This window comes from Rhinoderma darwinii, chromosome 2 (assembly GCF_050947455.1).
Source record: "Rhinoderma darwinii isolate aRhiDar2 chromosome 2, aRhiDar2.hap1, whole genome shotgun sequence".
Taxonomy (NCBI): Eukaryota; Metazoa; Chordata; class Amphibia; order Anura; family Rhinodermatidae; genus Rhinoderma; species Rhinoderma darwinii.
In genome coordinates this window covers 58,404,004-58,420,798 of record NC_134688.1, presented here as the reverse complement: position 1 = coordinate 58,420,798, position 16,795 = coordinate 58,404,004, and the positions used below count along the sequence as shown (strand labels likewise).

At 42.2% G+C, this 16,795-nt stretch overlaps 1 protein-coding gene across 2 annotated transcripts in view; it reads left to right on the top strand.

Annotated features, from left to right (window-relative positions):
* LNX2 (ligand of numb-protein X 2) overlaps positions 1 to 16,795 on the top strand; it is a 139,258-nt gene that overhangs the window by 101,281 nt on the left and 21,182 nt on the right. For both annotated transcript variants that reach the window (XM_075851670.1, XM_075851671.1), the window contains 5 exons: positions 2,208 to 2,407; positions 7,881 to 8,249; positions 10,498 to 10,635; positions 11,861 to 12,038; positions 13,188 to 13,416. In XM_075851670.1, the coding sequence (XP_075707785.1) occupies positions 2,208 to 2,407; positions 7,881 to 8,249; positions 10,498 to 10,635; positions 11,861 to 12,038; positions 13,188 to 13,416 (1,114 nt within the window). The remainder of the gene's footprint in view (positions 1 to 2,207; positions 2,408 to 7,880; positions 8,250 to 10,497; positions 10,636 to 11,860; positions 12,039 to 13,187; positions 13,417 to 16,795) is intronic.

The following is a 16,795-nucleotide window of genomic DNA, read 5'->3' as shown; positions in this document are numbered from 1 at the left end:
TTTTTCAATAGAGTCTATGGAAAACGGCTCCAAAAACGTCCCAAGAAGTGACCTGCATTTCTTTTTCGCGGCCGTTTTTTTAACCGTAAAAAAACGTCCGAAAAACGCTCCGTCGGAACAGAACGCCGTTTTCCCATTGAAATCAATGGGCAGATGTTTGGAGGCATTCTGCTTCCGATTTTTCTGCCGTTTTTCGGGCGTTTACGACATACCCTAAGAATGCTTCATGTAGGTAAACGTTCTGTAGCTACTACCCCTCGTAGTTGATGAGCTTGATATCACGTGTTGCAATGATACCATACAATACCCAGTGCCAGTGCTTTGTACAGTGTGTGGAGTGCCTGTGAAAAAATGCCAACTATAGTGCAACGCAGCCTCAGGCTGGGTTCACACGACCTATTTTCAGACGTAATCGAGGCGTATTATGCCTCGTTTTACGTCTGAAAATAGGGCTACAATACGTCGGCAAACATCTGTCCATTCATTTGAATGGGTTTGCCGACGTACTGTGCAGACGACCTGTCATTTACGCGTCGTCGTTTGACAGCTGTCAAATGACGACGCGTAAAAATACAGCCTCGTCAGAAGAAGTGCAGGACACTTATATACATTATAAGCAGGGCACTTCTTTCAGACGTAATTTGAGCCGTTCTTCATTGAACGCAATGAAGCACAGCTCAAAATTTACGGCTGTCAGAGAAGCCTCGCAAAATGCGAGGAGGAGGAATTACGGCTGAAACGAGGCAGCTGTTTTCTCCTGAAAACAGTCTGTCTTTTCAGACGTAAATGCCTGCTATCGTGTGCACATACCCTAAGGGGGGATTCACACGAGCGTGTATTCGGTCCGTGCGGGCCGCGTGGTTTTCACGCGGCACGCATGGACCAATACAAGTCTATGGGGCAGTACAGACAGTCCGTGCTTTTTGCGCAGCGTTTGTCTGCTGAACGACAGGTTCAATAACTCTGCGTATTTCGCGCATCACGCACCCATTGAAGTCAATGGGTGCGGGAAAACCACGCAGGTTGCACGGAAGCACTTCCGTGCGAACCGACTGAAACAGCACACCAGCTGTCAAAAGGATGAATGTAAACAGAAAAGCACCACGTGCTTTTCTGTTTCCGAACATCCAAACGGAGTGTCTTTGCGATGAGCGAAGCCGGACAAGCGAACCGAACTTCACCGGGTTCGGCCGAACTCGTTTTGGCCGAACCCGGCAAAAAAATTATCGGTACGCTACGTCAGGAGATAGTCACTGTCCATGGTGCTGAAAGAGTTAAACTGTTTCAGCACCATGGACAGTGACTTCCGATCCCAATATACATGAAAAAAAAACAAAGTTCTGACTTACCGATAACTCCCGGCGTTTTCCTCCAGTCTGACCTCCCGGGATGACAATTCAGTCCAAGTGACAGCTCCAGCCAATCACAGGCCAAGCACAGGCTGCAGCGGTCACATGGACTGGCGCGTCATCCAGGGAGGTGGGGCCCGATGTCGAGAGGCGCGTCACCAAGGACGCGTCACCAAGGCAACGGCCGGGAAGTTCTCGGTAAGTATGAACTTTTTCTTTTTTTTCAACAGGTTTTTCGATATTGTGTTCGGCATTCACTGTCGAGGATGCTGAAAGAGTTAGCTCTTTCAGCACCTTGGACAGTGACGGGCGTCGACTAGCCTCATCTCTATGATGGCGGCTGCGCGAAAATCACGCAGCCGCGCATCAGACACAGATGAAACACGCAGCTGTCAAATAGTTTTTGCGCGCGCAAAACGCAGCGTTGTTTGCGCGCGCAAAAACGCAACGTTCGTCTGTATCTGCCCTAATACACACTGGCACTGTTATTGGTAACACTACAATTTCACCTCCATACCGTTTGACAACTAGAGGCAGTATATATATATATATATAATTTTTGTGTTTATTTTATATTTATGATGCAGGCTTATTCAATTTATTTTATTTCATTTTTTCTTTTAGGATAGGGAATAAATACATTTTTTATATGGGTGATTTTATGAAATGTGTATATAAAACAACTTGTTAAATACACATGAACTATAGAGATGTCTCTTGACTTGTTTCTAATACATAATGCAGCTGTGTTGCAGAGTGTGGAGTAATATTGATCTCTGCAGTGTATTGATCGGAACGGCACTGAACCATAAGCATCCTATTGATATTGTTGTGTTTTTGTTTGTTTGTACTGGACAGCTATGCATCCCCCAGCTAGCCTGCCTGAAGGAGAAATTACTACCATTGAAATACACCGATCCAACCCGTACATCGAACTGGGGATCAGCATCGTTGGCGGTAATGAGACCCCTTTAATAAACATTGTCATACAGGAAATATATCGAGATGGCATCATTGCCAGAGATGGGAGACTACTGGCTGGTGACCAAATACTTCAAGTAAGCGAAAATGACACACTGTGTAAATAGACATTATGAATTGCTGCTTATTCTTTTGTCGATGGAGACCGCTGATGTCTGGGCTTTAAATAGTTCACATTTCCTAATTCTGCTTTGTTGTCTAAAATCTCTCCTCGATGTTAATATTTGTGGGGGGGGGGGGGGTGGCAGGCTAAATGGAAATATAATTTCCTGGAAGAGGTGATGCTTAGCTTCTTAGCAAGTCATTCTTATTAAAGGGGTTGTCCTGGATTGTTTGTTTTTCCAGAAACAGCGCCACTCTTGTACATGGATTGAGTCTGGTATTGCAGCTCGGTCCTATTCACTTGAATATGAGCTGCAATACCAGACATAGCCCACGGACAAGAGAGGCACTGTTTCTGGAAAAAAATATATATAATACATTTTCTAATCCAGGAAACCACTTTAATGATCCAACCAGAGCTTTTTTTTCTGACCGGGGTGAGAATCCCTGTACACATCACTGACCAGACCAACCATGTAAATCCGTACACATCTAAAATCCCAAATGCACATATCTTTTTTATGATCTGGGTAGTATGTATCCATTGAAATTATTCCTACTCCTATGGAGCTGACAATCTAATTTCTATACAGTAGAGTACTTATGTGCATGCTGGGGTAATTTTAATTTGTCAGCTAATTTAACTATTATTATGTTGAGTGCGTGGAGGAATCCTTTGTGAGCAGATCAGAGACCATACATACCTATGCAGATCTGGACTTTCCCTTTACCCTGGTTAGCATTGCTGTCTACTTTGCACTGGCACTACCTGCATTGCTGTATAGTATAAGGCCTCATGCATATAGCAGAGCCGTGTGGCTGTATGTAGATAATGGAGGCACACAAAGTCCATGCGACTCCCTATTATGGGGCTGTAAACACTTTATAATGCCCCTCTACGGCTCCATATTATGGGATTATTTTCCCTTAGAAGCAATGCTTACACGGGAGAATAACTTTGTAATATGGTATCCGCTGGTGCATGTCACGTTTATACAGAATCTGACAGAGAAAAACCTCTTTATGAAATTGGAGCCATATGGACGTACAGTACAGCCCCATAGAAGTCTATAGGTGCCCTATTACAACTCCATACAATTCAAAGGTTATATAAAACCGTATTTGGAACATGTGCATGGCTGGATTTCCACAATTTAATTTTCAGAAGATCCAACTTGTTGCTCTATTATGATGATGATTATTATTTATTTATATAGCACCATCAGCTTTATTACCGGGTAACGCATTGTAACAAAAAATATACAGACAAATCAGAGATACATTAGATTATACAAATAGTGATTTTTCAGTAAGACACAAACGATTATTTTGTAACGTTGATCACAATCCAACATATAAAATTCTTCCTTGCAAACCCACCCTAAGGCTGGGATCCCACAGTGCAGATTTGCTGAAGATTTTGCATGCGGTTTTTAAGCCAAAACCAGGAACGGAACCTACACAGAAGAAATATATAAAGAAAGGCCTTATAGGTCTGGTTTCCTGGATCCAATTCTGGTTTTGGCTTACAAAATGCTGGCAAAATCTGCAGCAAATCTGCACTGTGGAAACCCAGCCTAAGGGCATGGCCAGACGTAGCGGATTTGCTCTGTAGAATCCGCAGCGGACCCGTTTCTCCATTGCCCCCCACAGCTTTGTGGTTGGGTTCGTTTGCACGTTGTGGACAATTCCGCTGCGTAGCATAGGCTGCGGTGCGGAATTTGGTGTCCGCAGCATACAATGGTTGTTGCGGACGTGTGGCGGACTGGTTGCGGACTCATTGCGGAATTTCTCCATTGACTTCAATGGAGATTTAAAATTCCGCAATGAAGTCCGCAGATGTAATGTAGATGTTATGTGTGCTGCGGAGCGTATTAGTTTTTCAACATGACATTTCTTCATTCTGGCTGGACCTATGTATTTCTAGGTCTACAGCCAGACTGAGGAAGTCAATGGGGCTCCCGTAATTACGGGTGACTTCGTGTGTGCACCCGTAATTACGGGAGCGTTGCTAGGCGACGTCAGTAAATAGTCACTGTCCAGGGTGCTGAAAGAGTTAAGCGATCGCCAGTAACTGTTTCAGCACCCGGGACAGTGACTACCGATCACAATATACATCAACCTGTAAAAAAAATAGAAGTTCATACTTACCGAGAACTCCCTGCTTCTTCCTCCAGTCCGGTTTCCCAGGATGGCGTTTCAGTCTAAGTGACGGCTGCAGCTAATCACAGGCTGCAGCGGTCACATGGACTGCCGCGTCATCCAGGGAGGTCGGGCTGGATGCCGAAAGAGGGACGCGTCACCAAGACAACGGCCGGTAAGTATGAAATTCTTTTACTTTCACTAGGGAAAGTGCTGTCCCTTCTCTCTATCCTGCACTGATAAAGAGAAGGGAAGTACTTTCACCTCAATACGCAACGGCTAGTCCGCATCAATTTAATGCCCATTTTGGGCAGATCCGCAACAGAATCTGCAGCGCAGATTCTGTGTGGCATTGAATCGGACAGTTGCGGAAGAAATCCGCCACGTCTGGGCATGCCCTAAGGGTATGTTCCCACCCACAGGATATGCTGCAGATTTTCTGCAACAGAAAATCTGCAGCAGAATCTCTAGAAAAACGCTGGTAAATCTGTCATAGAAACCCGCACCAAATAGTGCGCTTTTCCTGCTCATATTGCTATATAGTTGCTGCAGTGGTTTCACCTGCGGATAGTGTTAAACATTGGCTATAGCAAAGTATATGTGCACCTGCAGATTATAACATAAATCTGTTGCGGAATTTCTTCTCCCCGTTGAAGTCTATGGGCCAAACACGCAGCATCTCCGCACAGAACACGCAGCATAAATTGACATTCTGCAGAATTGAAAAACGAACCGCATAACACTTTCCGCACGATGCATTTTGGCATTGCAGCATTTACAGTAGCAATAAAGTTATGCCACAAATATCGCAAATCTGGGGGGGAAAAAAATCATACTTACCCAGAACGCTGTTCTTCCTGCAGTCCGGCCACCTGGGATGACGTTTCATCCCATCTGACCGCTGCAACCAATCACAGGCTGCAACGTCACATGGCCTGCAACGTTATCGTCGGAGTCCAGACTACGCGCAAAGAAGAGGGAGCGGGTAAGTATCGACTGTTTTTTTTCAAGCGCTGCTTTCTGCAGCGGAAATTCCGTCCGAAAAACCGCACCACAATGTGATGCGATTTTTCAGAAGGTAAGTACTGCGGGTTCCTAGGTCGGACACGCTGTGTGACTTTTACGCAGCGTACCCAACCCGTGGGAACCCGGTCTTAGGCTGGAGTCCTATGTAGCAACGGAATTCTGTGCGGATATTGCGCAGCATTTACAGTATCAGCAAAGTGAATGAGATTTAGAAAATCGCATGCCCAGGCTGCAAAAAAAATAAATGGTGAAAAATTGTGCATAAAAGTCAATTCCACAGCGTGTCAATTTATGCTGCGTGTTCTGTGCAGAGATGCTGCATGTTTTGCCCATAGACTTCAATGGGGAACATAAATCTCGCAACAGATTTGTTTTGTTGCGGTTTTTACAGCGTTTACGCAGCAGAAACGAAGTAAAAACCACTGGAAATTTGCAGGTGTAGATATACTTTGCTATAATCAATGTTTAACACTAAATACGCAGGTGAAACCACTGCAACTATAAAAATGCAACTATAGAGCAATATGAGCAGGAAAATTGCACTATTTGGTGCGGGTTTCTGTGACAGATTTACCAGCGTTTTTCTAGAGATTCTGCTGCAGATTTACTGTTGCAGAAAATTCGCAGCGTATCCTGTGGGTGGGAACATACCCTTAGGCCTCATTCACACAAGCGTGGCGTTTTTGCGCACGCAAAAATGCGGCGTTTTGCGTGCGCAAAAACCACTTAACAGCTCAGTGGGGCAGCAGCATATGATGCGCGGCTGCGTGGTTTTCTCGCAGCCGCCATCATTATGACACTCCATTTGAATGTTTGTAAACAGAAAAGCACGTGGTGCTTTTCTGTTTACATTCATCCTTTTGACAGCTGTTGCGTGAATCACGCTTGTCCCACGGAAGTGCTTCCGTGCGACATGCGTGGTTTTCACGCACCCATTGACTTCAATGGGTGCGTGATGCGGGAAAAACGCCCAAAGAACGGACATGTCGTGACTTTTTTTCAGCGGACTCCCGCTGAGTAAAAATCACGGACATGTCTGCACGGCCCCATAGACTAATATAGGTCCGTGCAACGCGCGTGCAAATCACGCGCGTTGCACGGACGTAATTCACGTTCGTCTGAATAAAGCCTTAGGCTGGGTTTCCACAATGAAAATTTGGTGCGGATCTTTGTGCCAGATTTACCAGCGTTTTTCTTGTGTGAAAATTTTCTGTTGTCGAAAATCTGCACCGTATTCTGCCTGTGGGAACATACCCTTACTTTTCTGTATGCGCAGTGTGAAGCAGGCCATACACATGAGATAAATGTTGGAGGGGGGCAGCCTCACTGTCCCCTAAATGGCAGCCTAGAATTTAACATGTCAGATCCACTATTACCCCAGGAGGTAAGCGCTGCCAGTGCTGTCTTTTCTACCTCTCCCTATGATAGTAAACATGCACCCTCAGCGGATCCCAGCATATATGTTGATGGGGTAATTGGTAGAGCGTGCCATTCAGCCGTATGTCCAGTTTATGGTTGGCTTTACACTCTACCACTTAACCTCGCGTTAGACTTACCTTCTCATTATTCATGGTCGGGATGCTCATTTCAGTTGATCATTTACGCAAAAATTGTTCCTTTTGTGTCATTACTAAGTTCTATAATGCAGAATAGTCTTCTCAATTAATTGACTAGATTAGTAAGAATAAAGGTTATTGGCAGAGTGTGGAAACCATGGAAATAGTTATTATGTCCATTTAGAAACATCAATTATTGGTCAGATGTTAGTAAAAACTGCTGAGTGTAAATGGACAATAATTCATCTCAGTCCAGATCTGCATGGCCAAGCTAGTTATTCTAATATTTTTCATATGCTGCTTGTACGTTACTTTAATTCCAGGAATTGTGTTGCGCCGATTTCTAATATTGACAGCAAAAAGTAAGGGTATGGCCATTGCAACCAGTTTTTTTTTTAAATTATTCCAATACATGTAAAATGAAATATGAGACAACTTTCCTACCATTACGTGTCTACAGCTCCCATGCAGACCTACATGTATCTATGGTTACAGACTACAAACAAAACCTGTGTAGTCTGATTCTGCAGTCGTATGTCCTTCTATCTGTTCCATACTTCTTCCTAAACAAGACGTAGGGGACAGCTATAAGAAAGTATGACTAGTTGAGTATGTAGATGAGTATGACTCGTTGGAATAATTAAAAAAAAAAAAATTATTGCAAAGGTGAACATATCCTTTAAAATATTAGATCTCCATTGATATACTTTTTTTTATTGTATAGGTGAATAATTTCGACATTAGCAATGTATCACATAACTATGCCAGGGTGGTCTTGTCCCAACCATGTACTGTACTCCATCTCACCGTTCTCCGGGAGAGACGCTTTGGAAGCCGAACACAAGCCCATATGGACAGCAATCTGCAGAAAGAAGAAAGTTTCCACGTTACTCTAAATAAAAGGGGAACCAATGAGCAGCTTGGCATCAAACTTGTCCGCAGAACTGACGAGTCTGGAGTATTTATTCTGGATCTCCTAGAAGGAGGACTGGCTGCTCAAGATGGGAGACTTCACAGCAATGACCGCGTCCTGGCAATCAATGGTCTTGACCTAAAGCATGGCACTCCGGAACTAGCTGCTCAGATTATTCAGGTATTTTACTAAACAAAATCACATAAAAGAAAGAAAATACAGCTATCAAGTCCTCCTTCCAAAATGACCACAACTCCCAGATGTGCAAGTGACCACTATTGTGGCTTTACTATCACATGTCATTTATAGTAATGGCCTCATATGGGGCAGAGACCTTTTGGGCCTCCTCACGCTCCAGGGCCCGGAGTCTGTGCATCCCTTATAATTTGAAGTGGTGGTGGAGCACAGGGGCTTCTACTGAATTTTTCCGCGCACAGCACCACTGCCGCAGTTACTATAATTCGGACCCTTTTTTTTCGTAATTGGTGGTGTCTGACAACCCCCTATGAGGTGCCATAATATTCTAGCAATATCCATCACTTGTTAACACTAGAATACCCCCTTAAACCTAACGAATAATCACTACCTGTAATTGTATAAAATTGTCAGAGAAAGCATGCTAACAGGCCGATATTACATATGTACTGCCTACAGAACACAGCAATAGAAACAAATGATGTCCCTTTAAACCATAAATTATGGGTACAGAAATGAGATGAAAAAAACTGAACACAGAAATAATTCTTCACAGATGGACTCATTAAATCATGAAATCTGGCTAACGGTGGATGGGAATTGTTTTTTTTGTTTTGAAGCATGCCAGCATTGAGTAAGTGTGCCAGTACACATTGTTACGTCTTATAAAGACATCTTTGCTGAGGACTGTAATGATAGAAAGTACAGTACTGTGGCATGAGACATTGTATCAACCTTTACTTCACTGCTAGCGACAACGTTTTTATCAGACCAAAGTGTGCTCATATTTCTCCAACACGGTACACGGCAATTATTTCTAGCTAACCATTTGGATAGGTCGAGTTTTTTTTCAGTAATTTTAGTTTTTTTTAAGGGAACCTGTCACATAGAACATGCTGCCCAATGTGCGAACATCAGGTCATAGAGGAGGAAGAGCTTTTCTATATAGCACTCATTTTTATTTTTGGGGTGGGGAGTCCTTGTTTTGAAAGGTATTCTTCTTCCAAGACACTTCTCTTGCAGACTGCAGCAGGGTTTCTTCCATATTTGCCTGTATTTGGCTGCAATAATTTACCCTTTACCGACTCTAGCCCTCCAGGGTTTATACAGAGAAGCATCCCCACACCATGATTCTGCCACACCATGGTGTATGCTGTTTGGCTTCCATTAATAATAAAAGCAAAATTTTAGTTTTATTAGCCACAGAACCTTTTCCGGGGATATTAAGAAAATATTCTTGCTTCGATCCTTTTTAATAGTCTTTTTTTAGAAAGTAAATATTATTTTGCGTGGCGTCATTTTTTTTCAGGATGCATTAGGAGACGGATGTTTCATATATCGGGTTTTTTATTTGGCTGATTTTAGATTTCTAATAACTATTGTGATTCCGAGGTAAGAATTTTATGCACAGCAATTTTCAAGAGTACGACTGCACTTTAAAGCCAATCAGCAATGATTAGACATCAAATTTCTACCATATAACGGTACCTATATAAGGATTCTTACGCCTATGGCAACCACTTTTCAGAATTACTTTAATAAAGAACTAAGGCTCTGTTCACTTTTGCGTCGAAGGCTCCGTTGCATAGTCCGTCAGATTTGGCGGGAGGAATAACGCTGTATGCAGCACTATACTTCCTTGTCAAACAACAGATACCAAGACGGAACCCATTATAGGTCAATGTGGTCCGTCGGGCACCATTGATATCCGTCGTAAACTAGTCCAAGGGAAAGGTTAGGCCGCTTGTATTTTTTACAGGGCCTCTACTGGTGCATAATATTACCCATCATACATTGTTAATAATACCAGCCACAGTGCCCTGATGGTTCTCTACCCTTATTAATACATTTTATATACTTTTGTATGAATATGATAATGCAAAATATCTGATAATCTGGTATTTTTCAACTTTCATTAATATCGGATTAAAAGAATTTCGCAATGTTTTTGTGGATACAGTATATTTATTACATACAGCAGGTTCTCGATAAACTACAATATATTTTAGACAGTAAATGTGGAGGAGGCCTTGCACTTTGTCATATACCGAGCATAGCATAACATGATTTCTTTTATCAGTAGAACAAAAATATTGCAGATTTTGACTGCAGAGTGGTAATTCTCTCCTCAGTCTCTTAGGAATCAAGGCAAGAATATTTCTTACAGAAACTACATTAAGATATTTATATTGATCCATGTAGGTTCATCTTGCATTCCTGTGCTCTACTACAGGGTAGCGGAGAACGAGTCCATTTAACAGTATCTCGGCCTGTAAAGCATCCAGCTGGTAACATAACCCGAGAAGTGGGCAACAGCCAGTCTCACCACCATATGCAGCAAGTGTATCATCACAGGCCAAGTGCACACAGGGTAAGGAGTTTATGAAGTTGATCCAATAGAGTTGTATTTTTTAGTCTCAGAATTTTATTAACTCATTAGGCCTCAGTACAAATTCTGACTTGTACAGTCTTAGTACAGCACACATAGAAGTCTATGGATCCATACCATACCTCCGTATACCACCAAGTTCATACGAAGGCATACAGAGGTTTTCTGTTTTCTATAAATACAGCTTAATCAGTGTACAAATGAAAAGTTTTACAATTTTCTAATATAATTTGTATTTCAATTCCTCACCATATTTCAAGATATTAGTTTGCTGTCATTGAATGGGAACACTCTAGTTTCCATTCAGAGGCTGAAACGCTGTACATACCTAACGGATAAAATTGTGTCAAGTCTAGACTGTGCTCTGTGAACTAAACTGCTTGGACTACAGACTGATACATTGTAGCAAACTATCAGTGAGATTTGAGCATCTTCTGCTGATGTATTTACTTCACAGAGATAATGTTATTTTAATTCTAATTGGTGATAAATGTTAAATGTGCTTATATATGAGCATAGACGTCTGTCCATCCAATCTACTTGGAGTTGCATTGCATCTGTGCAAAAACGGTAACATCACAGTAATATAAAATTAGCTAATCGGCATCAAAGAAGTAGAAGGATGAAATGAGAGAGTCAGTAGAGAGAGAGAGAGAAAAGAGGAGAAGAGAGATAGAAAAAAGAAAAGAGAAGAAAAAAAGGGGAATGAGAATGAGTGGAAGGTATCTATGGGAAATCTCCAGAGCTATCCGAAGGAGAGACTAGTAAGCGATAGATGGGGGTGGGCATAAGAGATCCACGGGCCCCAGATCTTGAGGTTTTTAATGGGTATCGTGGAGAATGCTGGTGAGTTGTTCATCAGTCATAAAAGTGTCCAAGCTGGATAGAAATTCCAAGTATGGAATATATGGTTTCTTCCAAGCATGGGCTATCGTTTGCTTAGCTGATAGAAAGATATGTAAGTAATCGATATTGCGCTCAGGTGAGATCGGAAGATTTGTGGTTGAACAGGGCTTTGGAGAGAAGTGTGAAGTACCACACGGGCTAGGCCATAAACACGAAACCAAAATCACTGCATTATATTGGACTGTTCTTTGCATAGAATTTGCATGTGCAGCAGCAGGCATAAATTATTACCAGTATTCAGCTGATGTATTGTCTGAGTAAACCTTCCTTTGACTCAGGTATTCTTTTTTGTCTGTCTCAGGATCTTGCCCAGTGTGTAACATGCCACGAGAAGCATATTACAGTGAAGAAAGCTCCCATGGAATCATTAGGCATGACAGTAGCGGGAGGAAGAGGGAGTAAAAGTGGAGAGCTACCAATCTTTGTAACCAGCGTGCAGCCTCACGGATGTCTTGCTAGAGACAGCAGAATAAAACGAGGTTTAAGTCTACATTTTCCTTTCTAACCGACAAATAGAACTTGATAAATGTAGAAATCATGCTGGTAGGAATAATTGGTAATTTATATAAGCTGTAGATACACAGAGCTGAATCCAGATGGCAGTGGTTAGACATCACAGACGAGAATTTAGACAGCTTTTATCCACTACTTTTCAAGTCAATTTTCTTACATGATTTATAAGGCGTGAACATCTGGTCTTTTTTTTTGCTCTTTGGGTTCAACAATGACAAATGGATTGCCACATTTAGTTGTTTGGGACCAAACCGCTCCTTACCCAGGTCTACTTTACTCCAGACGATTCCTTCTCCAGCTCTACTGTATGCCAGACTACTACTTCTCCAGCTGACCAATCCTTTCTTAGCTCTTTTATATGCTAGACTACTACTTCCCCAGCTCTACTGTATGCCCGATTACTACTTCCCCAGGTTTTCTTTTTGCCAGACTACTACTTTCCCAGGTTTTATATATGCAACACTACTCATTCCCCAGCACTGCAATATCTTATACGACTACTACTTCCCCAGCTCTGCTATTTGTTAGACCAATCCTTTCTCAGCTATTTTATATCCTAGACTACTATTTTCCCAGCTCTTCTATATGCCAGACTACTACTTTCCCAGGTTTTCTATATGCCAGACCACTCCTTCCTCAGTTCTTCTAGATGCTGGACTACTGCTTCCCTAGCTTTACTATATGCCGGACTACTACTTCATCAACTTTTCTTTATGCCGGACTACCCCTTACCCAGCCCCACTGTATTCCAGACTACTACTTCTCCAGTTATACTAGATGCTAGACTATTCATTTCCCAGCTCTTCTATTTGCTCGACTACTACTTGCTTTTCCATCAGGGTTATCTTTCCACCAGAAATTGGTCTGGGCACCCCATTCTCCGGATTGGTGGTGGTACCAGTAGTTACTATTCAAACTAAATAAAATGAAAGCCCTAGACTGAAAACCAAAATATGTAAATCTTTTGGTAGGCAAAACAGAAATATCAAGTTGACATTTTGAAAACATATTCTTTCCCTAATGACACGTTCTCCCTTCATAGCTTATAGTGTATTTTATTTGTTTACTTAATATATATATATATATTATAATGATAAACTTTTTTTTTTCTCCAGGGGATGTTCTGCTGAGTATAAATGGTATTGACCTGACCAACTTGAGTCATAGTGAAGCAGTGGCTATGCTCAAAGCCAGCGCTGCCTCCTCTATCATTACTCTTAAGGCCCTTGAGGTAGAGGTTTTGGAGGAGCAAACACAAGTAAATGAAGAAATGAGCACAATCAGTGAAAATGAATATGATGCCAGCTGGTCTCCATCATGGGTCATGTGGCTTGGACTCCCCAGGTACATAAAAGTATTATCAGTAAAAAATATTCTCTTTCTGCACTTGTGACTGTGCCTCAGCACACAGAGTCCCTCTGACTGTATTGAGGCACCATGATATGTTCTTGAATTCCCTATGAGGCTGACAGAAAAACTTCTGTATGTCTACATAAGAAATTGGAGGCATAAGGGGGTGCAGTAGAACCCCATAGACTGGTATGGTTGCTGTATTGTGGCTTTGTACAATAGAGCTTATGCAGAGACGTAAGTGTGCAAAATGTTTAGAATTTTTTTTTTAAAATATATATAAAAATTCAAATGAAGAGACAGCACTCCAGGGAAAAAGGTGAAAAAAGGTGATGTGTTTATTCACCCCATAGGCAGGCAATGTTTCGATCTGTCTCAATGGGATCTCTGCCAAGCCTTGGCTTGACAAAGATCCCATTGAGACGGATGGAAATGTTGCCTGCCTATGGGGTGAATAAACACATCACCTTTTTCCCTGGAATGCATTTCTCTTCATTTGAATTTTTGTATTGACAAGGGTTCTTAGCCTCAACCCAGGAGGTCTGCACCCAGAAGTTAACAGTTTTTTTTATCAATTAAAGAGGCTCTGTCACCAGATTATAAGTGTCCTATCTCCTACATAATCTGATCGGCGCTGTAATGTAGATAACAGCAGTGGTTTTTATTTTGAAAAACTATAATTTTTTTTACCAAGTTATGCACAATTTTAGATTTATGCTAATTAGTTTCTTAATAGACAACTGGGCGTGTTTTTACTTTTTACCAACTGGGCGTTGTAAAGAGAAGTGTATGATGCTGACCAATCAGTGACCAATCAGCCAATCAGCGTCATACACTTCTCATTGTTCCAGCCCAGTGTGATTGAGCAGAGATAGAAGCTGGGCTGGAACAATGAGAAGTGTATGACGCTGATTGGTCACTGATTGGTCAGCGTCATACACTTCTCTTCACAATGCCCAGTTGGTAAAAAGTAAAAGCACGCCAAGTTGTCTATTAAGAAACTAATTAGCATAAATCTAAAATTGTACATAACTTGGTCAAAAATGATTGTTTTTCAAAATAAAAACCACTGTTATTATCTATATTACAGCACCGATCACATTATGTAGGAGATATAATCTGTTGACAGAGACTCTTTAACAAAATACAAAGTGACTGAACAGAAGAGAAATCTAAATCAAATCAATATTCGGTGGGACCACCCTTTGCTTTCAGAACAGCATCAGTTCTTCTAGGTACACTTGCACAAAGTCATGGATTTTTGTAGGATTATAGTTATGTATACGATTAACCAATTATACCAAACAGGTGATAATTGTAGCGTCCATGGCCGCGGACCGTCAGGATTACTCACCCTCTCGGCGGCCGCAGCCATGGATCTGTGAGCGCTCACTTACGCTCTGGTCCGCTGTGTCCCGTAGGGTGCACGCGCACATTCGAGCCCGGCCTTAAAGGGCCAGCGCGCACACATGGGAATCATGATCAATTAGCCCATGATCACCCTGGACTATAAGAAGGGCCCTGTCCCTTTTTCTCATTGCCTGAGCGTTGTTAGTATTCCCATGTTAGTCTTTGCAAATGGTCCCTAAGTGTTTGCCCTGTTCCCGTTGTTCCCGTGCCCTGCTGCCTGTTTCCTGTATCCCGTGCTGTGTTATTGTTCCTGAGCCTGTTAGTGATTGGAGTCATATCCTGCGGCTCTTACTGTCATCCGCCACGTCTGGCGCAACCTACTGCACCTGCTGTCATTCATGCTAAAGCCTCTGCCACTGTCTGAACTATTTAGGTACCCTTGTGCTGGACTTTGTATTGCTTGGGTGCTTTGTTGTTTGGCCAGCTGCTTCCCCATTATGGCGGTGCGGCCTAGTGAGTCCACATACCCACAGACTGTGACAATAATGATCATAATTTTCTCATGTAGGTTGAAACACAGTCATTAACTGTAACAGAAACAGCTGTGTAGGAGGCTTAAAACTGGGTGAGGAACAGGCAAATTCTGCTACGAAGGTGAGGTTGTGGAAGACCATTTTATGTCACAGGTCCACCATGGCAAGTCTGAGAACAGCAACATGACACAAAGTAGTTGTACTGCATCAGCGAGGTCTCTCTCAGGCAAAGATTTTAAAGCAGACTGGGGGTTCAAGATGTGTTGTTCAAGCTCTTTTGAAGAAGCACAAAGAAACAGGCAATGTTTAGGACCGTTGACGCAGTGGCCAAGAAAACAGTGCAGTAGATCAAAGACACATCATGCTTACATCATGCTTACTTCCCTTTGAAATTGGAAGATGTCCAACAGTTGCAACAGCTCAGAAATGTCAGAAACCAGCGGGACCCAGGTACACCCATCTGTTGTTCGGAGAAGTCTGGCCAGAAGTGGTCTTCATGGAAGAATTGCGGCCAAAAAGCCATACAGATGTAGCCATTTTTATCTTGAATTTTAACGCATGAAATACACAGTGGCAAGATCCTTTATCTTGACTTTTTCAATGACTTTTCCATGGCTTTTGTTGTGCAACTAGTTATCAGAGTCAAGATGAAGGCCATACCTTCAACGTGGATACAAGGCCAAGCGACTCAACTATGCATGAAAACATAGGAACTGGGGTGCAGAAAAATGGCAGCAGGTGGTTTGGACTGATGAGTCAAAATTTGGCTGTAACTGAAGGCAGTTTAGTTGCCGAAGGGCTGGAGAGCGGTAAATAATGAGTGTCTGCAGGCAACAGTGAAGCATGGTGGAGGTTTCTTGCAAGTTTGGGGCTGCATTTCAGCAAATGGAGTTGGGGATTTAGTCAGGATTAATGGTGTCCTCAATGCTGAGAAATACAGGCAGATACTTATCCATCCTGCAAAACCATCAGGGAGGAGTCTGATTGGCTCCATATTTATTCTGCAGCAGGACAACAACCCCAAATATACAGCCAATGTCAATAAAAATTATATTAAGCATAAAGAAGAACAAGGAGCCCTGGAAGTGATGATATGGCCCCCACAGAGCACTGATCTCAACATTATCGAGTCAGTCTGGGATTACATGAGGAGGCAGAAGGATTTGAGGAAGTCTACATCCACAGAAGATCTCTGGTTAGTTCTCCAAGATGTTTGGAACAACCCCCCTGCCGAGTTCCTTTAAGAAACTGTGTGCAAGTGTACCTAGAAGAATTGGTGTTGTTTTGAAGACAAAAGGTGGTCACACCAAATATTGATTTGATTTGATTTAGACTTGTCTTCCGTTCATTTACTTTGTATTTTGTTAATTGATGGGGGGACGGGCTAACCGAGGTTTAAAGGGTCAGTGTCATGATTTTTTTTTAAATTAATTTGTGTTTTTATTTAATAAAATATTAGATTGACTTTATTTATTTTTTCACACACAATG